The sequence below is a fragment of the Lonchura striata genome, chromosome 1A (assembly GCF_050655825.1).
Source record: "Lonchura striata isolate lonStrDom1 chromosome 1A, ASM5065582v1, whole genome shotgun sequence".
Taxonomy (NCBI): domain Eukaryota; kingdom Metazoa; phylum Chordata; class Aves; order Passeriformes; family Estrildidae; genus Lonchura; species Lonchura striata.
In genome coordinates this window covers 30,242,754-30,266,448 of record NC_140741.1, presented here as the reverse complement: position 1 = coordinate 30,266,448, position 23,695 = coordinate 30,242,754, and the positions used below count along the sequence as shown (strand labels likewise).

The following is a 23,695-nucleotide window of genomic DNA, read 5'->3' as shown; positions in this document are numbered from 1 at the left end:
AACTACTAATCTCAAAAAGAGATTGTACAATGTCATAAGGGCCTTTCTATATCCCTTCAGTTGTGATACTATTGTTTTGAAATGAAGTGTTCAAGGTGAGGTTGGATGGGGCTTTGAACAACCTGATCTAGTGAAAGATGTCCCTAGCCATGGCAAAGGCTTGGACTAGATGACCTTTGGAAGTCCCTCCCAACCCAAACCATTCTGTGATTCTGTGATAATTCAGAGAAAGCATACAACTCTTGAAACTCACACTTAAGACTGATGTGCAAGGCATAGGCTCAAACATTCCGATGATTGTAGGGCTATTCACAAAAATCACAAATTCAGAGGGCTTATCCTTATATTTTTACATATTTTAAGATAATTTGGACTTTTAAACACTTCTCAAAATACAATTGTTCGCTCTTTTTTAGAAAAGGGATTTGTATGTTAACTAGGATGAGTAACCACATGAAATTAAGGGAATGTAGTTATGATCCAGGTTTCCAGCATCAATTCTTGAGGGTCTAGCTTAAAAATACACAATTAAAAGGCTGCAACATTCAGGGAGTAAGTTTTTAATTTAGAGAGACCCACAGAGAAAGCCACTCTGAATACACACAAACTCTATGAGCCGTGTCACAGCAAGCCTTTATAGAATGGCCAATACCAGTGTTGCATGGAAAAGTGAATAAGCTAACGGATTTGTAATGTCTGTTATTTTCTTCCATCTTAGTGGAGGGAGAAAATTTAAAAAAACAAAGCAAAACACCAATTCTATGGAAATGAATTCTGCTATACAAGCTCATACTTGTATAGATATCCCAGAGGAACCTGGCAACTTAAGCAATTAAATCTTTGATCTGTAGTTTTAAGTTTAACCAGAGAACCTCCTTTACATTTCTTTAGATTTTGACTTTACACATTTTTCAAAATCTGGGTGTTAAAAAAATTGAAGTTAGCCACTTGAATTCTTTCCATTAGCAATTCTAATTGTAGTGTGTATAAAAGGGAGCTGCAGCAAAAGTGATGCATATCCAGAACACCACCAGGCACCTCCACAGTAAGTTAGAACAGGTTCTGAACATATGGGGAAGGGACAACAACTGCCTCTAATATTTGAGCACATTGGGTGATACTCCTGAGAGAAGTAATCTTTTGATTGCCATTAAGCTAGTGAAGGGGAAACAAATATTTTTCAGACAAATGTTAAGTGCAGATGGTTTAAAATTATTCAAAACCTTAAATAAACAGTTAAAATTGTTACATGCACAGAATTAACAATTGCTACATTTTACATATAAATTAAAATGGGTTTACCACTATGGCGCTCTTTCCTTAAACCTAACAATTCTCATGTTGTCAAGGGATTATCAAACTATGACATTAAAAGAGACAGAGAATTTTATAAAAGTTTATTCTGGGTCTGTATTCAGGAATAAATAAAGGTGAAATGGTTGTTAAATTTAAACCTTTAATCTGAGTACAGAAACTTGTTTGTTATTCTGAAATATAAACCAATCATTTTAGAAGCCATTCATGTATAATATAGTTCACTGGTTCTTGAGAGTAAAGAAAAAGTATCAGTGAATCTCTAGCTATTATTAAATATGGCCACTTAATACTAAATGGTATAAGACTTCTATTTTTTTTTTTTAGTTGTAAGAAGTGGATTATTAAAAGCTAATCTCAGGTTTATTACTGGACTCTGTGGAATCAACACAGTGGAGGCCTCTCTGTTTACACCTGGATGGGATAATGGTAGGAACTGCAGATTAATATAACTTTCTCTTGCATGCACAACCTATTAATTATTTGCTTGTCTGTTTGTTTTTATAGGAAGTTTATTTCTTCTATTTACCAGATATATCAGGAATCCTATTACTTACTATATTTAAGGAAGTTGCCACTGCATAGCACCTTTTTCACAAAACGTTTTTTGAAAAACATATTTTAAGTGGCAAACAACCTCTTTGGTTTTATTTTAAATTATGCTGTCCTAATATGAACCATTTTTCTGCATGCTTATATTATTTTTAAATAGAAAGCTTTAATTACAACATGAAATTGAGCGTCTAAGGTTTTTGGCATTAAACAAAAAAACAGTACTAAAACATGGCCCCTTGGTCATGAGGCAGCGACAGTGCACAACCTGAACTAACTTCTGTAAAAATCATGACAATATTGTAGCTGATTCAGCTGTATTTCAACTGGAAAAAGCATTACAAAGAGCATTATACAAACATCGTAAGAAATAAAGCATCCTTCTCTACAGCAGAATATACTCTCTCCTTGGACACTACTTAACCTTGAATACAGAAGGAATGGAGTATCAAGTCCTAGAACGTTTTAGCAACACACCTGTGCTGGAATGTCTCAATCATTATCATACTCATCTTCAGGTTTTTAAACAAGAGGTAAAAAGCTTTCTCTGATTTCTTAGTGTACACTCAGTGAAAGCCCCACACCAACAGTTTATATACTCCACAGGTCAGAGTTCACAAACCCTTAAGTTTTCAGTTGTCTGTGTACGTAAATGAAAGGGGAGATGAGTCATGATAACTAATTGTTCCTGACTGAACAGGGGTGTGCAAGGTAATATGTAGATAGTAAGGATGATATTACATTACAGCTTGAATTGAGTATAAATCTTAAACTAGCAGATTGGTTAAGACATGCCTGCAGAAACAGCTTTGACCTTAAAGTCACAGTAAAAATCTGAGTCTGATTTACCACACCAGTCCTAATATAGGGGTAACAGATATTAGATTAGCATAATATTATACATTGAATGGCTACTATATTAGAAGTAGACCTATCAGAAGTGCAATGATGAATTGAAGTTTTTATGCATGAATTACCACATATAGATTAGATATTGTATTTAATTTTTTAAAAATACTTGTTACCTGATTCTTTTAGGAAAAAAAATTATTTGGCTTTGTTTAACATTTCAGAGGAAACTAGTTTAGTCTATTCTGTCAGTTAACCATTAAATATTATGTCAGTAACACAGTTTATGAACTGTGCTCTCAATCCATGCCATAGTGCTCTGAGAATGTGTCAACACTCAGTGATTTCCTTACCCAGCTCAAAAGCATCTTGGAGGCACCCCGGGCAATGTCTCATATACAGCCATTGAGGGTTATCCGCTCCAAAATAGCTGTTATAATCTGAATGGAAGAACCATAAATGATTCAATTGAAATAATGCCTGAAAATGAAAAAGGAAACTAACACAGAACAAGCTATAACATTAGTGGGACTAACAATGTGCACACCTGAAGGTCTAGCATTGAAGAGTGGTGTTTCCCCTTACAGTCATCCTACCCTATGAGACAGCTACTTCAAGATGCCGAGAATAGTACTTACAAAATTGGCCTTTTACTGTTGTTTAGAAGAGTTACTTTGCAGCATTTCAGATGTAAACAAAAACATCCAGTCACCTCTGACACAATTGAAACTTGGTAGAGTTGGGTCTCTCCCTACCCTTTCTTCTTTTTTATTTGAAAGAGTTTAAGTATTCACATCTTTCCTATGAAGTGGTTATAGTATAGTACATAGCACCTACCTAGTCATAGCCTTCATAGTAAAACTATTTTAAATAAAAACATACAGGCTAAATACTGGATCCAAGTGCAGCTTGCTTTGTAGATTTTTTTTTTAACTTTATGAAGAAACTTGATCAGATTTTTTTTCCAACAGAAAACAAATGAAATTCTATACAGTCTGACCAGATAGAATTCCCAAAACACATGACAATTACATCTAGAATTGAGAGACTAGTAAAAAAGCAGTATATTCAGTAGAATAATTCTTATGGTTAAAAAGAACATCTTGGTTTTATTTTGAATGACAACCACTTTTTAAATTGTTTTCTCTTTGCCTACATGTAACAAATCTTTTTTTTTTTTTCCATGAGGGACCATAAGGTTTCAAAATACTTTGTTTTCAAAATCACTTCAGAACAATTAAAAGAGGGATATAAGAAGCAGGTGTGTACTTTATGTAGTAAATTGAAATATCAACTAGTATGGGCAAGATAACATCTAATTGTATATTAAGTATCACCTGAGGGATCAGCAAGGCGATCCACAAGTAATCAGAAGTTATTTTGTTGAAGTAAACATGCAACTGGCATCAATCCTAAAGACATTCCAAAGGTAGGAAGATCTTTATCAATAATGTCCTCTCAAAATGGATAGAATCCCTATATGACCAATGACCTCCTACTGTGAGAAATAGCTGCAATTTACTTTGCCATAAGGAAAAGGCCTTACTCTTTCCAGATTATGTGCCCTGCTGCTTCTCATACAGAAAAGCATTCTCAAGAAGCCAGTCCTTAAAAAAAGAGGAATACAACTGTAACAGTTTCATTACTTTTTACTGTTTTATTTTCTTTTTCCAGGTATACAACCAAATATGTGTAATCTTCTTTCTGACAGACACAACATAGAACAAAAATTCTTTAACAGAAATTTGAATTTTCCACTGTTAGTGGTGATGATATTTTTTAATTGGTTGACTATCAGAACTGAGTTTTGAAAACAGATATTCTTTCATTTTAATTTTTTTTCCAAATTCCAGTAATCTTTAGCATCCAAATTATTTTTGTGTAATTCATACTGTGTCTTAAAGAGGATTAATTTGACACAAAATATAAAATATTTCCTATTTTTTTGAGAAGAGAAAAATAGTCCTTTGAGTTACAGTCTTCCTGAATATTTTGGTAGATATTTTAGTGTTGCTGCACTATGACAAAGTATTTTTACAGGAAATTTCTGGTAACAGCAGATTTTACTCAAATAATGTTCAATAACCACGTAAATAAACTAAAAATTGAAAAGATGTTATAATGTGCAACAACTGAGACAAAATACTGGCTCACTAACAATTGTGAAATTAATCTTCCTCTCTTGACTTCATTGATAATTTTTTCTTCAATCATGCATCAACTTGAATTACAGAATCTTAAATTCTGATTAAGAATCAGGTCCTGTATTTACTGAAAAACTGAAAGACAAGATGGTACTGAGTCTTTCAGTAAATCCAGAAAATAAGAATATATGACACTGGGAACAGCCTGATGGTTGTGAATTCAAGTGAAGATTGGGAGTTGATGCTTGTGGCTCCTTTTGTGGTAAGTTTTTACAACACTCCAATAGTTGTAATAGTCTCTTTCACTTTTGCTTCTTCTGTCCACAATAGTATATGTTATGTATGTGTATAATAGAGGATATCAACCCTATTCAATCTCCAATTCTCATAGAGATAAGCAAAAAAAATTACAAAGCTCTTTTCTCTTGCATTGTGAGGAAAGTCTTAACCATAGCAGAATATAATATTCCTCTTGAGAAGCATTTACACTGTCACTCATATGGGATTGTTATTAAAAGCAATTCTATTCACTACATATTCAAACAACAATAGTGGAGGGATGGGCTTCATGACAAACAAGCAACCTCATCAACCTTGGCACGAATGAGACCTGTTCTTCTGTATGTTTACATCTTGTATTTAACTGTAATTAACTGAATTCCTACAGTTCAATACTTTTTAAGACCATGTCAATTCTCTACATTTAATACAGTAGGAAAGGACATAGGATGTTCCCACCATTGGGGCATTTATAGAGTCTCTATCTTCTAATGATGATTTCATCAGCATTTTTGTTGAACTCAACCACTAAATTAGAAAGCTTTACATGGAAGCACAGCAGATATCTGTTTCTCTGAGCCTCAAAAGTTGCAGAGCCCTGTCCTTAACTGACAGCTCACATTCTTCCAAATCTCTTACTTGTACAGTGTGTCTGCTGCTACTACTGTGTATAAATAAAAACAAAACAAGCCATAGCAAAACAAATATTTTTAATGCAGTCATTGCAGCAACTTTTCCCCTAGTTTGGAAATCTTTCACGAAGTTCTTTCCAAAAGACTCAGGAATATTGAATACTCTTTTTTTACTCCTTGGTGCTTATGTCCTGAGTGCCACATTCAGATTTTAACACTGCCTAGCATTCAACCAGGAAAATTAAGATGAAGCTATTGTGGCTTACCAATTTACCTCCCATGAGCACCTTGTAACATGGTGTAACTGCATGGTGTGTCTGAATTCACACATGTGAAGGTTATTTCAGAAAGAAAGGACGGACTGAAAGAACAGCCTATATCCACAAGGAAAAAGTAGAGTAGACATTTGAGCATACTGTTTAACTTTAAAGGCAATTAGGCAATGAAATTACTTGCCTGAGGAGGTAGTTTAGACAATGTAATGAGAAGTGCTTAAAATAGAATAAACTGTTTGCAAGACAGATACAGATGTAAATAACCCTCCATGTTTTGAGCTAGATGAATCAGGAGAGGTATCTTTTCTATTCAAATGTCTGACTAAAAATGGTATTCTCTTTCTTTGGGAACAGCTTTCCAACTTATGACTGTTTACACCTGGTCTGAATACTAAAGTGAAACTGCACTCCAAAAGGCAGTTTAACCTCACTGTATCATTATAAAGTGGATTTATTCATAACAAGCATCTATGAAAAACTTCCAACAAAAAAGCCCTTAGTCAGGGAGGTGCACATTGTTGCAAAAATGGATTGTTTCTCTAAGTGCTTATATGGCCCCATTGCTATAGCATCCAAGTGCCTTACAAACATTAATGAATGTATTCTCACAACACCCCTGGGAGATAGAGATAGTATTATTAGCTAATGCACAAAGACTTGCTTGTCCAAAGTCACACAGAAAGTCTGTGGCACAGCCAAGACTCAAAACTGTGATTTCCTGCCCACTGCTGTAACCATGACTGTATTCTCCTACCCATATACAGCATTTCAAAATTTGTTACATATAACCTCAGATCTTTACACAATAAGCCTTTCTGTTCAGCTGTAGATCCAACCACTGACATAATAAAGAAAAATAACTTTGTTTATCTGGAAGCTTCATTACAGCAACAAATTTGCAGGTTACTCAAACAATGACAGTTATATGGACCATAACTGGTACTGATATATGAGAGCAATGAAAGAGAATTCCCTGATCATCACATTCAGAACAGAAGGCATCATATCCAGAACATGACTTTGATACCTAAATATTTTCCTTCAGATAATGTACATTATACAGAGAAGTCTTGTTTTGAGAATAAAGGGAAAGGAAAAAAAAAAAAAAAAACCACAAAAAAAAAAAGAAAGGGTAGCTGTATTCCCCAAAGAGTTCCTTGTGGATAAACTATTTCTGCAATAAAATGACACACACAGTATTTCTAGATGTAATGAGGTCAGATCTGTAGGGACAACTGCAGTAAATGTATTTATACCTGAATATCAGAGAATATGACATATATTTGATACTTTTATCATGTAAATATATGATATTTAGACATAGATAGACAGATAGAAGATAGATAAATTTTTGCAGTCATTTAATGAGTTCAGAGATCTGAACAAATGATAACAGGATTATTCTAAATCAGGAACACAGCAACTTGTCTTTTATTTTGGCAAAAGGGAAGCACAGGCATTACATTTTTTTTCAAGTGCTAAATAATTAAAAAAGAGAAAATAGTGGACAACTGCATAAATAATGGAAAATGGTATGATGGTATGGTGGATCACAAAGTGAATAATGATCTAAAAATACAATATTATTGTAACAAAGTGAAGTATAATCTTGGAGCTTATTGACAGAAACAAAAGACAAGATAAGTAGTGTCTCTTGAATTTCCAGCAACCGCACTTTTCTCAGTTAATGGCTTCATCTTTTAAGAAAAATGCAGATAAATTAGACCTGGTTTTAATTAGAGCTAACAGATAGGAAAGGGGATTTACAATAGATGCTAACTGAAAACAGCTCATCTGTCAGGACAATTAAATAAATAATGGAGCTGTTTATTATTGATAGTGAATTCACATTTCAACACATGTTTAAGTTAATAAATACCCATTAATGTGATCCTAATTCACATGATAGGATAGACTAGACATGGTCCTCAGATCCATTTCAGCCTAACACTTACATTTGAACACTGTTCAAACAATCATTCAGATCACTTATTTTTCAAGAACTCCTGTTGCAGAATCTCTTATCACCTCTCTTCCCATCTTTATTACTTTCTCTTATTTTATTTCTTCCTCTTTCCCCCATCAATTGTGTCTTTCAGCCCTCCCTCTGTCCTTTCTGTGTGCACTTAAAGTCACATGTCCCTGTTTGGACTGGAAATTCCAGAGATGTTTGCCTTTAGCAACCTTAGCATGTTACAGAACATCCTATTCCTAGCGATCAGATATGTGTTCCCTATAGACTACATCAAGGTCCAAATTTAGATAAAATATTCTTTAAGCTACTCATACACTCACTACAGGACCAGAAAATTGCAATGAGTTGGTACTTCTGCGCTATTTTTATTATCATTTTTATTACCAAAGTAATAGGAAGATAGCCTGTACATTAGCAAAATTATCCGGTTAAAGAAAAAGAGACTCTTGATATTAAAGGGCTTAGGTGCTCAGTTCAGTTGCAGGAATAGTTTTTCATTTTCTCTGGTTCTCCCAAGCACAGGGCCAGATTTTTTTGCCTGTTCACTACCATCACAGCTACATGTTCATGTTTGCACATGCAAAAAACTTCCTCTGATTTAACCTGTTGCGCAGGCATAATTCTGTTTCCTAAAAAACAATGTCACGTGAAAGACAAAAAAATGTCCTGTACCATAAATTTATCTCCTTTAATTTCTTTTGAGACTGTTGACACAGGGATTGGGTAGAGATAAATGGAAGTGCACTCAAATGAAAGGATAATAGGATTTATTAGTTCCTAGTACCAGGTGAAATGCAGTCAAACAGGAGTATAGGAAATGTTTCTAACAAAGGACTAAAGGAAGACTTTACACTTAGAGCACCCTCTTGGAGATATAATCCCTTTTGGGACTGTTTCTTAGTACTGAAATCAGGCCATGTTATCTGGTTAGAACAGGTTCTTTGCCCTACTTTGTTCCCACATATATAAAGCTGACTGGGACAAACCATTCCTTTATCTGAAAATTATACAAAAGCTGTAACAATATCAATAAATGTATTTTTACTTTTTGAAATAGCAGCCTGCATATCTCCCACTAAGGAGTACGGTCCCCTATACAAAAAATCCATATTCACTGGCGCAGAGGTTATTAGAATAGCTGTATTTATGTGCAGTGTCAAAGGGACAGTATAAATGACTGACTAAAAGCTCACATGTCAGGCAAGTCCGAAGTGCACACATGAAGAAAAATCCTTACTTGAGGAGAAAATCAGCCTTTGCCTAGAATGTGCAGGAGCCTGCAGGATGCTTTTCAGACAATCTGGAAAGAAAGACTACTGAAGTTACAGCGGGTACCAGAGAGCCCACTTACAAGATGTTAGCAAGGGCCCTCTGCTGTGAAGTGTGTGGAGTGCCTGGCCAAACACTAATGAAGAAAGCCACAGGAATCCCATACTGGAAACTGAAACTTAAGCAGTCAAATATGAACATATGGAGCTAGGCAAGCTGCAGGAGTCCCAGATAGTGGTGATGGTTTAGACAATAGCACTCATTATTCCTCGCAGGATGATCATATCAATGAGAAGAGTCTCAGAATTGTATCAGCTAAAATGGATGGCTTCACTTAAAATTGACAACCACCATCGAGATAATCAGTGAAAGAAGTCATGATGACTCACTGAAAAAAGAAACAAACATAAAATTTCACTTGAAATTTGGACATGATCAGCATTTGGACATGATCACTTGCATTATTTTTACCAGGAGCTAACAGACTGTCAAGAATATATAGGGGGGAAGATCTTAGAGAATGGCAAGTGAAGCACATTTCCTCTTGTGAAAGGAAATTTTATTCTTTGCATTAATAATCTCTGATATAATATGACAATACTAAAATACAGCCAGAAATATAGCTGTGGGGTAATGATTTGTTACTTTTGATTTTGCTTGGTTTATTATGTGTCTGTGCTTGACTGCAGGAAAACACAAGGCCTTTCTGACTTTCACACAAAAAACACAAGGCCTTATGAGTGAGAAATGTTTGAGGAATCACTGTGAGCAATCACCTAGATTCTCAAATGAGTCTGCTTCATGTACCTTCATTTCACTTGATAACAGAGATAATTTCCTCTTATTTTACAGTCTTTGAGTCACAGAATAGTTGAATTTAGAGGAAACTTCTGGAAATCATCTAGTCAACTCTCCCTGCTCAGAGCAGGGTCAGCTGGGAATACAGTTAAGTGAGAATTCTCTGTGAGGGTGGAGATCATCAAACCCTGGTGGATATCCTCTTCTAGTGTTCAAACACCCTTATAAATAATAATTTAAGTAAATTATATTTCCATTTATGCCCATTTTCTCTTGACTCATCATAATAATTTAGGCAAAATCCAGCCAAAATGGAAGAAATCAAAGGAGACTGTTCCTGAGAGAAGGGGGTGACAGAAGCTATTGTTCAGCTGAGCAGTAGCATGCAATACTAACTACCACATGGATCTACAGGCCACCATGGCAAAGATGTCTTCTATGGGCTTCCACATCCACAGAAATTTTACTGCAGTCTGCTTCATATGAGTACTGGCAATAAGCTACATGCATAATGATTTCTTGCTCCAAAACTTTATATAGAATTTACATTATTTGATGAGGACAAAAATAGCATCTACCTGTCAGTCTAAGAAACAGAAATTTGTAAAACACTGACAAAAGTTAGAGCTAAGGCAGATTACAATATTTATTGATAAAGTTTAAGGGAACATTTTAAAATCCATGTAGAACATGCATACAGCATATAAAAATGAAAATATCAACAGGATTTTCAAACTTTGCCCAAAATATCAGAGATTAAATTCCTAATGGCTGAGTAAAGAGGTTAAGGAAAATAAGAGCAAAGTGTTAATTGCATCTTTAAAATTCTGCTGATTTTATTTTGCTTAATTAAACATTAATAGTTTGAACTTTTCCGAATAGTGAGTAACATAGCAGAGTAAAATCACATTCCAGACATTACAAAAAAAAAAAGTATTTGCAGGGAACCTGAGAGATAATATCACATCGTGCTACATATTTTTTTAACAAAATAAAGGGAAAAAGAAGAGACATAAATAAAAAAGCCCAAATACCTTGGTTTGCTTTCTCTTAAGCAATAAAGCAGATTCATTTTGATTAAGGACTTTATCACAACCCTCCTAAATGTTTCCATGATCCTAGAATGTAGCGTGTTCCATAAAGAAGAACGCTTCAAATAATTGTATATAATCCATGATATTTATTATAAAATAAATTTCAACAACTCTTCTCTGATAATTTCAATATAATGATCAGATCCTCATGCTTTCTATGCCCCCTGCCCTACCCTCCTGCTGCAGCGCTGCCGCCTCGCGCTGCCATGAGCTGTCCCTTCAGCACCACAAGCCACCACAGCAGCTGAACATCTTAAAGCCCTCCAATCAACTCCATCAGTTAATTGTCTCATGAAAGAAGAGTGTTGCCATCCTATTCAGACTCTACAGATACATGTTTAAGAGACATAAATTAAACTATTTAAATTGAGTTCTGAATTATGCATATGTAAAAGTAGTCATTTAGAGGAAACTCAAAATACTGGTAATTTTATAAACCAGTACTTGTATAAAAGACAAAGAAATTCCTTCAAAACTATGTATTTGATAAATCTACATGTGTTTGAAAATCCTGTCAGAACTGCAAAGCAAGAAATAATTTATTCTCAACAACTAAGCATACATAATAGAATTCTTTTAAACAACGAACCAATTTTACTTAATCCCACTTTACAAAACATCCATTTTTTATATGGCTGGTAAGTGTAGATTTTCTTTCCAAAGCATTTGAGTGTCTATTTGATACAAAATTCCTAATCTGTAATCACTAAAAAGATCATATGAAAGAATGTCCTTGATGTGCTGCAGAACTGTGTTTCTTAGTCAATAGAAAAAATGGGGAAAAAAAATCTGAGACTGTCACCTATGCATATACATGGCAAGATGAGATTAACAGTCCAGGTTTAAAACCAGAACAAAATGCATTAAAATCTAGATAGACTATTTTGATAGCCACAAAGTTATTGTCTTCTATTTCTTATTTTTACCTATAAATACTCCTGCAAATTTCAGATGTAACTGAATGTCCTGCATTCAGCTAGAGTAAATTTCTTCTTGGTACCTGCTACAGAGCTGCCTTTCAGATTCAGAATGAGAATGATGTTCATAACACATGAAGTTTTGATTTTCTGAGAAGTTGTGTTTATCCGAAGTTAAAGAACTCTTTTTTCCTTGTCTCATGCTCTGGCAGTGAGCAGAACACAGAAGAAACTGTTTGGGAGCACAGCTGGGACAGGTGACCTGAACAAACCAAAGGGTTATTCCATATCATAGAACATCATTCCCATTATATAAACAGGGGAAGTTACTCAGAATGGGAGTCCAACCTGGGTTCAGGAAGGAAGGTCTAGAATATGTTAGCAGGAGGTGAGCAATTGCTTTGTGCATCACTTGGTTGGTTGGTTGTGGGTTTTTTTCTTTTTATTATCATTCTTCTTATTATTTATCATTCTTATTGTATTTTACAGTATTCTAAATTATTAAACTAAAGTTTAAATTATTAAATTGAAGTTTTACTTCAATTCTCCCCCCATTCAGGGAGGGGATTTGAGAGCGTGGCTGTGTGGTATTTTATCTCCAGCTGCGCTTAAAACAACAGTCCTTTTTGGGAACCAATGCAGGGCTCAATGGGTTGAGATAAAGACAGATCTGACCAGAGTGTGTTAAAAGAAAATTAATATAAACACTCATTGCATTGGTTTAACAGTTTCTAGTTAAAATGTGGACTTATTTGCTCTCCTATTTGTGCCTTTTTGTCTCTATTATACCAGTAATACATTTCTTACAGTATGTGTTCTCCGTGGTGTTTTCATAGGATGGGCTAATTATATGACATTGTTCCTGGTTGGGACACCAGTCTGGTGTCTGCATTCAGCATTGCAGGCACTCTGTGCCTTGGGACCCTTCTCCTGGGAGTGATTCATAGTCACATCTTTATTGTTTTGTCTACAGATGAACAATTTATGGGGAAGACATACTTCCTAACTTTTTCCTACCCTCTTTTTTTACTCTCTTGTCCTACAAGCTTATTACAGAAGTTCAGAATTATAAAGATTTTGGATATCCTTTGAATACCCTTGAAACCAAACAACATTGGTTTTGGGTTTTTTTTAATGTTTTGGGGTTTTTTTTTACTTTTTGTTTGTTTGTTAGTTTGTTGATTTTTTTTTTCTGCTAGAAGCATGTTGTTCTGTATGGTTCAGTTCTTCTTTAAGGTCAGCAAAAAAATTAAGATTATTATGCAGAGGTCTGCCCAAAAGCTGGATATTTCAGAGTTGTGGGGTGTGTGGGATTGTGTGAACAAATACTCAGGGCAGTTGGTATCTCCAACATGTTTGCACCTTACCTCTGAATAAGTCCAGAAGCCAGAAAAACTAGTAAAATATTTTTTAAAAGTGTACTGGCACCTGGCACTCCAAAGACAACCCAAATCATTGCAACGTGTTGGGGCCTGGCCTAGGTATATTGAGCCATATTCAACACAGCTTGGTGCCTGCAGGAGAAAAAGAAGGTCTCTAAATCTGACAATGAGACAACAGGCCCTGCAGCTGCTCCAACTGTTGGCTGCTGTATAATAATCCTTAGGAAGAAATTAGATTTGCTCCCTTTTGATGTAATGAGGAGATTGTTCATGCTGGAAAGTTCAGAACTCCACCTTGTGGTGGTAATTTTAACTGTAAATTGAAAATTGGGGAGATGGAAAGGAATGCAGATGCAACCAGAGAAAGAGGGAGAAATTCAGGTTTGAACTACAGTGAATAAATTCTATGGAGGTTTATTTGAAGAACACTTCAAATTCACTTAAGATCTGAGGCAAATAAAAACTTATAAGGATGTCTTTATTTGGGCAAAAAAATATTTACACAACATCACAATGTGTGTATATTCAGTGTGGAGATAGGCTTTCATCACTGCTCTACTCCTTATATCAAGACAAATGCCTGAAAGTTAGCACATATCTATGCTTACAGAGAGCATTTTATGGGTTCCTTTAGCCTTCTTCTAGCAACAAATGCTAAGCATTCTGCTGGACTTTAATTGTTTAAGGAAATCCAGACTGACTGTCTCCCAACACAGACTGCAATAAATACCTGATATTCAACAACATAAATTCCATATGAAAATCAAATAATCTGCTAGGAAAAGATTAATAATTTTTATTTCTAAACCAATATTTAAGTATCTAAGCATCTGGCAATTTTCTCCAACTTAAAACAAAATGATCATAGCATCAGTCTGATGTACAGAAGCTGAAACATTGATATGCATATATTGAAAAAAGTTCCAGGCACTACCATTTTAATAATAATGTTGTGGTTTAATTTTTATTATCCTACAGAAAATGAGGTTTAAGGGTGAAAAATTGGCCAAGCAAGTTACCATTCCAAATTCCTAGAATTCCACTGATGCTCTGATTTATATATTTCTTTTTGGCATTTTGAGGATCCCTGTTTCCCTTCATTATACTGCTGACTTGTAACTGAGACTCATATGCTCTACTGTTGATGTATCTTTGCAGAAAGCATAAACTGAATTATCTAAGTTATTTTAAAAAGCCAAAAAATACTACTAATTTATCTAGCAATAATACTAGTAATACTTGTTTGGTGTCTTTGTTTGTTTATACTGTTTAACTAATTATTTTACTTGGAAAAATCATTACCATGCCACAGAAAGTCTTTTCCTGGGAAAGAGGCCAATTCTTGTACATCTTCAGTCACAGAACCTACAAGGTAAAAAGCCCAGAGAGTCTTGACTGCCAGGGATCCTCAGCTGTTCAGTGTAAGTAACAAACCCTCATTCCTGGTCAGATATTCCTTTATTACTGGAAGTACCAATTTGTTGCAAGAGATATTAATACCTCTACATATCATCACATACGAACAGAAGGAGACATCATCAACTATTCCTCTGTATTCTCGTCTAAGCCCTTCTACGCTATCAGGAGCCTCCTGCAGGAGGAGGGTGCAAAGTCAAGACACTGACAGAGCTCAAGACACATTTTGGCAACGGTCCTGCACAGGGCCACGATCCTGGTGGTTCCTTCTAACTCAACGTATTCTTTGATTATATTCTATGATTCTATGCTAATCTTCTGAGAGAAGACACTAGAAATAGTCTTAGAAAAAGTATTCCTATGTTTATTGTACACCAGAGAACATTGTGCCCCAACAGCTCACACTGAAAACATGTCTGCACACAAGCACCGTGCACCCCTGACTTGCTAGTATTTCAGAAAACCATTGTTTAAATCTTAAAAAACAAAGACCAGGCCTTTTCAACAAATAAATTACTTCATACCTGCCCCTGGCATATACCCTCATGGACCACCACCAGACTCTTTAAAATTATTCCATAACTATAAACAAATCTATATCATCCTAACACAAAAGGCACACACACTGGTACATTTCTATCCTGACATGAAACTAGCAGCAAAAGCATTAAATAGCTTACATTCAGGGCTTGAAGACAACTATAAACATTTAGGTCATGATAGTATAAAAGTTTTACCCACCAGAAGAGAGTAAAATCTACAATGCAGCTATAAAAATAGTAAGCTTTCATTAATTTTTAGCATGGTTGCCTCTTAATGAAATGTTGCTGCCATTATTCTGTGTTGCATGAAGAAATCAGAATGAAGGCCTGCCAAACTTAGGTGTGCAACTGCAGCAGAACTCTGTAACAAAATAAAGGTTTTAGTAGAGGAAATGAAATATTTTTCTTTTCTTCGTTTGGTTCCTGCACTGATCAATGCATCCTACCTTGAGGGACCTGAATTAAAATTGAGCTCAGTGGATGAATAATTGAAACATAATAGATATTAGGCAGAACAGACAAGCAAAAAAGCACATTATACCAAGACTTCTCCAAATTCCAAACATCTAAATTTGCAGATTTATGTGAATCAGTCACCTGGGAAATAAAAGGTTTTCTAGATTTCCTCTCCTTCCAGTCTCATATTTTCCCTCAGGTTCCTACAGCTAACCTACCCACAGAGCTCTCCTCACACTAGAAAAATAGGCAGGAGTTTCATTTGGAACTTCCACATTTCTCTCTCTTATTTTCAGAATTTCCAAATTCAAAATTCACCAGATACCCATGTGACTTTTCTACTTTTTATGCTCATTCTCTCTGGGAGTAGAGGATAGAAAGTAAATCCCTATATTTAGTTATTATCTTCTTGGGTCTGAAGGCTTCACTTGTAAATGTATTATTTTTGTTACAATATTTCAAATGCTCACTTGTAAGGATGGTTTATGTATGCACTCTGTCTCTGACAGTACTTAATGTTTTATTGCAATTTTTATGATACAATGAACTTTAGAGAGGGAAGCCATTGGCAATAACTTAGGGTCAATTTCTAAGTAAGAATTTTTTCTTATGAAAAAAGCTTAGCCAATATGCCTTTATCACAACCAAATTCATACATGATATAATAATCAGAGTCCACATAAAGTTCCTGCTTTCATTGGTGTTAGTTTGGTATGAGCAGATTTTCTACAATTTCTATAAGATTTTTTTTTTCAGCTTCTCAGGGATTCCAGTCATCTGCCAAGGGCCAAGGAGCTCATCTGAGAAATGTCTCAGCACCTTCTCCTGCACTGACCTCCCCAGGTATTGCCCTACCCTGGGACTGCACTTGCTGATTGCAAGATGCTGCCTTTGGTCTTCTCTGTGAAGCCACCATTTGTGCCTTACTCACCACCATCAGTCAGGGTTGCTTGCAATCTCTCACATCAGGAAAAAATACAGAAGTAGTTTAAGGAAATATACTTTACAGAGGAAATTCCACTGAAAAATTAAATCAAACCCATAAAAAACTACAGAAAACAAAGTTCTGTAAGCAGAATTTTTGTTTCTTGAACAAGAGAAATGAATAAATTCTAAAAAGTAGATGTATAAAGAAAGTAGATGTATAAAGAATCTTAATTAGACATGTGTAATAAATCCCACACAGTGTTTCTGATGAAATGCACACTACTTTTACTTATACATTTTTAGAAAAAAAAAAAGTATGACTTTCTCCATAATCTTAATTATGTCAACACATAGATTATTTGCATACATTATTCAACATTCTCAGGTAGACAGGAGAACTGTTCACAGTCATAAGAATTTAAATCCAACTTTTTCAATTTAATATTTTTAAGGATATTCATGCAAAGTATTTTAGAATACTTGTGGCACTGCATATGTGACTTTCATTTTCCAGAGACCAATTTTTTTTCCAATTTATCGAATATTTCTGATATATACGGTTACAGCTGCAGGTACCTTTCCCTTCTGTGAAAGAATACAGGTAATAAAGCTCAGCAATACATTAGAGTACTATTCCTAAAGCAGCTTCATTCAAATTCAGATACTTTTCCCTTTAAAACACGTTATCTCATCAAATCAACTTCTCACTTGGGTATGATCTCATTTCCAATAAGCACTAAGTATGCCTGCTTATGGAGGACAACTTTAAAATTACTTGTACTACAGAATGGCTTTATTTAGACTTAAAAGAGCAACCACAGAAACCAACATGGTTAACTATGTTAATTATGGCTACATTTTTAAAAGTATTTCTGAATTTTATATATATTTATGTTATATAGCAATATATAAGGAGAATCTTTTTTTACAAAAATATCGAGTTTCTTTAAAAACAAGCCAAATTAAATACCAACTGGATAAAAATATGTAAATCAGATAACTTACTTGATAATTCAGTAGTTTAATGTTGAAAAAATAAAACAATAATTTGTTTTAAATATCATAGTTTGATTGCAAATAGCACAGTTTACGATTAAAAGCTTTGACATAAAATCTGGTTTAATCTTACTATCTATGGTTTCTGATATATGTTATAGATAGATGAACTGTACTATATTTTTAAAGAAAAGTAAATATGTAAAAAAAATTCTTTGCTCTACTTCTTAATGATTTGATTAAACTAAAGGATTTATGTGGAAAAAAAGTAGCATAATAAAGGTTATGCTTTCCTTCTGGTAGAAAATTCCTAGGCATAGTACCAAGAAGCCAAATATAAGGCATTAAAAACCTTTTTATTTCCAGGAAAGGAGGAGGAGGTACCAGAAAAGGTCATTTGAAAATGTCATGGGAAAGTGTAGTACTGACTTCTGCATTTATAGTAATTACAAAGGAAATAAAAGTAAAAATAAAAATCGAGTCCTTCTCAAACATTTATAATAGTCCAGGTGAAAGAGTTGTTTTTTGACACTAAAAAAAAATTCTGCCATTTTTTTTCAATCCTTATCACTCAATTATTCCTGACTTCAAGATGTCCAAGATTTGTTCACTGGATTTTCTTAAGGTCCCAGTGCTGCAGTAAAAATAATTAGGCATAAACCCCCCCCAATACTCTGCAGGGTAGTTGTCATCAGTCAATTGTGAAGGCACAATATAAGCACGACAACTGTTTCCAATTTGGTGCATGGCTCAAAGCAGATACAAACATTCCATTTGTGGTTGTTGGCAGGGGCCAGGCAAGAGATACTAGCAAACACCTACTGCTGTTAGCAGTGTGCCAAAGCAGAATTCTGCACAAGAAAATGTTACAATTCCCTTTGGAAATAAAAATCCAAAGGAAATCACACTAATAGGAAAGAATATTTTCTCAGAAAATGCAGGTACACATACGTATGGGCTTATAATGTTAATAAACAATGCTTTGTTCACATTTACACATTTTGAAAAAGCCAAAATTTTCCATGCTGCTATAATAGCAGTAATACTGTGTTGGTGTCCAACAGCCACTATGTAAAATCTCTACTACAAAAAGTACAACATTAAGGTGTAGAGTTTTGTACACCAGTGAACCAAGAATATGTGACAACATGAGCAATAATGGAACGTAACTTCCCTGCCTTTACATCCCCTTCGCATATTCATATGACTTAGAAGAGCACTTGGATGAAAAGAAACCAACCAACCAACCAAACAAAACCCAACTAAACTTTAGAAGGACAATCCTAATTCACATTTTCAGGTAAGAAATTACAAGAAACTGATATTTCTCCCAACACACAGCCCTCAGCCATTTGGCTGAATTACAGGAAAACAGTTGATGTTTTCACATCTTAGAAACGGAAGTGGCAGGTTCATTCAAACAGTGATAAAGAAAGAAATCTTACTGAGCCCTGAATGATAGAGCCCAACATACAAGGTCTTCCAAGGAAAGTCATACAAATAGGGTGATATGGAAAGTGTCCCCAACTCCTAGGTCAGTACCAGAATATCTAGGTTACAACACTACAAATAGTGTTAATTGAAAGTTTTCTGATACACATTTTTTGCCATTAGCCTAAAGCCTCAAGCATTCAAAGCTGGTATATTTGTCAGGCTTAGTCAGTAAGTCCATAGCAACAATGATATGCAGGAACATTTATCATGTAAATAGCAGCTAGGCAAATATCAGCACTTTTTAAAAGCAGCTTCTGATTATACCATCAATTCTACTATCCCATCAATTTATAACCTGGAAAGAAAGAAAAAATAAAATAAAATATAATGAAAAGTTATTTAGGGAGTATCAAATGAAGCTACAAGAATTTGGGATTTTCAAAGAAAGCTAGGAACAGTCATGCTCTTGGGAAACAAACATACATGATTCTCAAAATAAACACCTTGTGATGTTGTGGATTCAAGAGAAGACAGGACAAGTATGGAGAAGAAATTTCAGCTGACAGTAATGTAAGAAATCACATGACAGTCAGAAAAAACGCCTAATATGGGAAAAGCTGGATGAGTTGCTCTGACATACCATATATGCTTGTCTTGTTTTCAGTCCCCTTGAATACCAACAGATGAGTGTTGTTGGAGACAGGAGGAGATGGATCATTGAGCTGAACTCACGTGGTCATTCTTAGATTCTTGCTTAAAATATTCCGGTTTCCTTGCCATAAATAAGCAAATGAAATAAACCCTCACATTTTCCTAAACATTTTACATTTATGTTGTGGTTTATGACCATCTGGCAACCAAGCCCCACACAGCCACTTGCATACTCCCCCACCAGATGGATGGGGGAAGGAATTGGAAAGGTAAAAGTGAAAAAAAATCATGGGGTGAGATAAAGATACTTAAATAGGTAAAGCAAAAACTGCACACTGGCCAAGCCATACAAGGAAATCGTTCACCATTCCCATGGGTGGGCAGGTGTTCAGCCATCCCAGAAATCAGGACCCTAGTACACATAATGCCTACTGGGGAAGACAAACACCATCACTCCAAGTGTCCCCTGCTTTCTTCATCTGCACCCAGTTTCCCCCAGCTTTTATGATTACATACATTAAAGAATATCCCTTGGGTCATCTGGGGTCACAGATGTGTCCCTTCTCAAATAATTGTGCACTCCCAGCCTCCTCAGATATGGTAGGAAGAGCAGAAAAAGACTTGGTTCTGTTTAAGCGTTGCTCAGCAATACTGAAAACATCTTTATATTATTGACATTATTTTCAGCACAAATCCAAATCACAGCCTCATACTAGCTATAATATAGAAAATTAACTCTACCCCTGCCAAAATCAGCACAGCTTGCATATTATCCTTTTAATATAAAGAGTACCTTTACATACCAAAGAATATAGCCTTTTTTAGTCTATTCAGGAGACTAAATTTTCAGTAGTTCTGCTTGTTAGTATATGATTAGGATGGCTATTCATCCAAAATGCATTTTCACTCTTATTGGAAATCTAATTGGTGTATTAATGATCCATATTGCAAGTCACTTACATACTGCTATACTTTTCTTCTCACAATATATTTTCAATAGGTCTCTGATGTCCCTATAGGGAAGGCCTGATTGTCATCATGACGCAGCATCATGGAAGCCAATTGTGATTTCATACTAGAATACTACACTTTCTATGGCCTTTTATAGTAAACACTATACTTAAAAATAATTACATTTAAAATCTAAGCCAATTTTTTTGCTGCCACTTTCACTCATCTTTGATAAATTAAAAAAGGTAGAGATCTTAGAGTAGTTTAGTCCAAGATCAGATCTTGGCTTATGATATGCATCATAAATTGTGTTTAGCTGACTCTTCTTTTTCTGAATGCAAGGAAAGTTCCAGGGTGGTGCAAATAGGGGGTAAATCACTTCTCCAGGGCACAGATAAAAATTTTTCTGAAATTTGAGGCATTCAATTTTGCATTATTGGAAATAAATAACATTGCTGATATCTAGTCTCAAATTTAATTTTTCCTTGTTTTGATTTGTATGTAGGATTCCCTTCTGTGCAAGGGCTTTTAAAATATGCTATTTTTTCATTTAGATGGTCAGATTGTCTACTATCCAAATTTTTAGCTATTGAGGTTGTGACACTAATACAGATATTTATCTCTTCTGCTGCTTCTTCTTACTGCTATGTAAGATGTAACTTTTATTTTTTTACTATTAAATTTACATCTTATATTCCAAAAAATTTGCTTTTTAGTAATCTTGAAAAATACATTAGATTGGGTTTATGATTAGTCAAAAGACTATTAAGCAGCTTCAGTTCACTCCTGTGTCCTTCAGTTCAGCAGTCCATAATGTTATACTATTAATATTACTTTCAAACAGATGTAAATGCTTCAAAAATGCTGTAAAAATAATTTAAACAGAAAATCAGAACAACGTTCTGTGTTATGTCATACACTTAAGTAAATACATATTGTAAAAATAAATTAATAAAGAAGTTTTGTTCATAAGACCGTCAGTTTTGTTATTAAAAAAATAACCTGGTACTTGGAATATTTCTATGCATGGATTCTATACTTTAGATAGAGCGAATAAATTAAAATAGTTGTTTTCTAAGAGTTAATAAGATTGCAAATAAATTTAATTCAATGAACTGACCCAGACTTTGCATTTTCCCCAGAGATATAACCCCCAGACAGAGAAGAAAGGTGGCAAACTGAACATACACTGTTTGATATGCCTAACAAAGCTAATCATAAATGTTAAATGCTTTAAAAATTGCTATGATATAAAGTTTGCTGAAGACATTTGGGAATCCTCCTTTGGCAAAATTAATTAAATGAGAAACATTAGACTTTCATAGTACAATAGAGGGAAATTTTATTATGAGTAAGCTCTTTACAACAAATTCATTTGGGAGTACCATGTCTCAAATGGTACCTATTAAAATAATTTTATTTTTAAAACAGATCATATATCCTTCCTCTATGGCTTATAATGCATAAGCACTAAATCATTTAAAATGCTTAGGTTTTTTATGCTTGTATTTGATTCATTTACACAGAGTAACTTGAATAATTCAGAAAAATTCTCCCTATATCAGAATTTCAACTTCTAAAATTTCATAAAATTATTTTAGTAGGTATACTGTAATTTAACCTCATGAGGATGTTTGCCCATGTCCATAACTTCCACTGCAATAAATTGTTTTACATCCATTGGCCATCCATTCCCTTAAATCCATGTCTTGGCCTAGGTCCAAATTGTGAGGTGGGTTTCTATCTCTACCTAACTCAGAAATACTGAATCCTTTTCTCACAAGATATCCACAGCAATCACCACGTGTGGTTGTTGGAAACTAGGCTACTGAGTAACCAGGAGAGCAAGCAACACTGATTCTAAACTAGCAGTAACTAAAAGCAGCAGTGGGTTTATTTGTTTAATATCTAAGGTGAAATGGATTTGTATTCAAGGAACTGCATTTGAAACCAAACCTATGGCTCCTGCAAGTTCATTGCTCGTTCCACTAGACTAAAATAAAATATTTACTACCTTCTGTTCTGACCATTGCATCCTTTGTTGGCATACAGATTCAACTTCTAAAATAACAGTACTCTTATCCATGGCCCTCTAGCCTGGTCATTACACCACTTGCAGAAGTTCAAAATATTAAATTTAATGTTCTTTCCCCTAACAGACTATTTTAATTATTAGCTATTAAGCAAAGGAGGAGTGTTGTAAGTACAACCACTCCCCTCCAAAAAGTCAGCACGTCCAATCTTCTCTGCATGGGAAGTTATTTCTCACCATTTCCTATGGACTTGCAGAAAAAGTTTGGGGAAGCGTGGCTAGAAAGCTGCCAGGCAGTAAAGCAGCTGGGGCGCTGGTCAACAGCAGCTGAACATGAGCCAGGGTGTGCCCATGTGGCCAAGAAGGCCAAGGGCATCCTGGCCTGGATCAGAAACATACCAGCAGGACCTGGGCAGAGAGTGTCACTCTGTGCTCGGCACTGGTGAGGCCACACCTCAAATCCTGTGTTCAGTTTTGGGCCTCTCACTTCAAGAAAGACACTGAGGTGCTGGAGTGTGTCCAGAGAAGGGCAATGGAGCTGGGGAAGAGTCTGGAGCCCAACTCTGGTGAGAAGTGGATAAGGGAGCTGTTTAGATGTGTTTGGATGAGGGAAGTGTTTAGATGGGAGAAGAGAAGGCTCAGAGGAAACCTTGTGATGTACAATGCCTGAAATGAGGTTGTAGGTTTTTTGGCATTTTCTCCCAGAAAGCATGTGGCAGGACAAGAGGAACTGTCTTCAAGGACACCAGGAGACATTTAGATTGGATATTAGGAAAAAATTTCTTGAGGAGAAAGGGCTATAAAGCATCA

The 23,695-nt window shown here is 35.1% G+C and overlaps 1 protein-coding gene across 8 annotated transcripts in view; it reads right to left on the bottom strand.

Annotated features, from left to right (window-relative positions):
* The window catches only part of TAFA5 (TAFA chemokine like family member 5), a 475,974-nt gene that overhangs the window by 371,678 nt on the left and 80,601 nt on the right, over positions 1 to 23,695 (bottom strand). For 7 of the 8 annotated variants that reach the window (XR_014952368.1, XR_014952367.1, XR_014952369.1 and 4 more), the window contains exon 2: positions 3,069 to 3,155. The exons of the other annotated variant lie outside the window; for it this stretch is intronic. Coding sequence is in view for 2 of the 7 variants with exons in the window: in XM_085570408.1 (XP_085426534.1) it covers positions 3,069 to 3,155 (87 nt within the window). In the remaining 5 variants the exon portion in view is untranslated. The remainder of the gene's footprint in view (positions 1 to 3,068; positions 3,156 to 23,695) is intronic. 8 annotated transcript variants of the gene reach the window in all.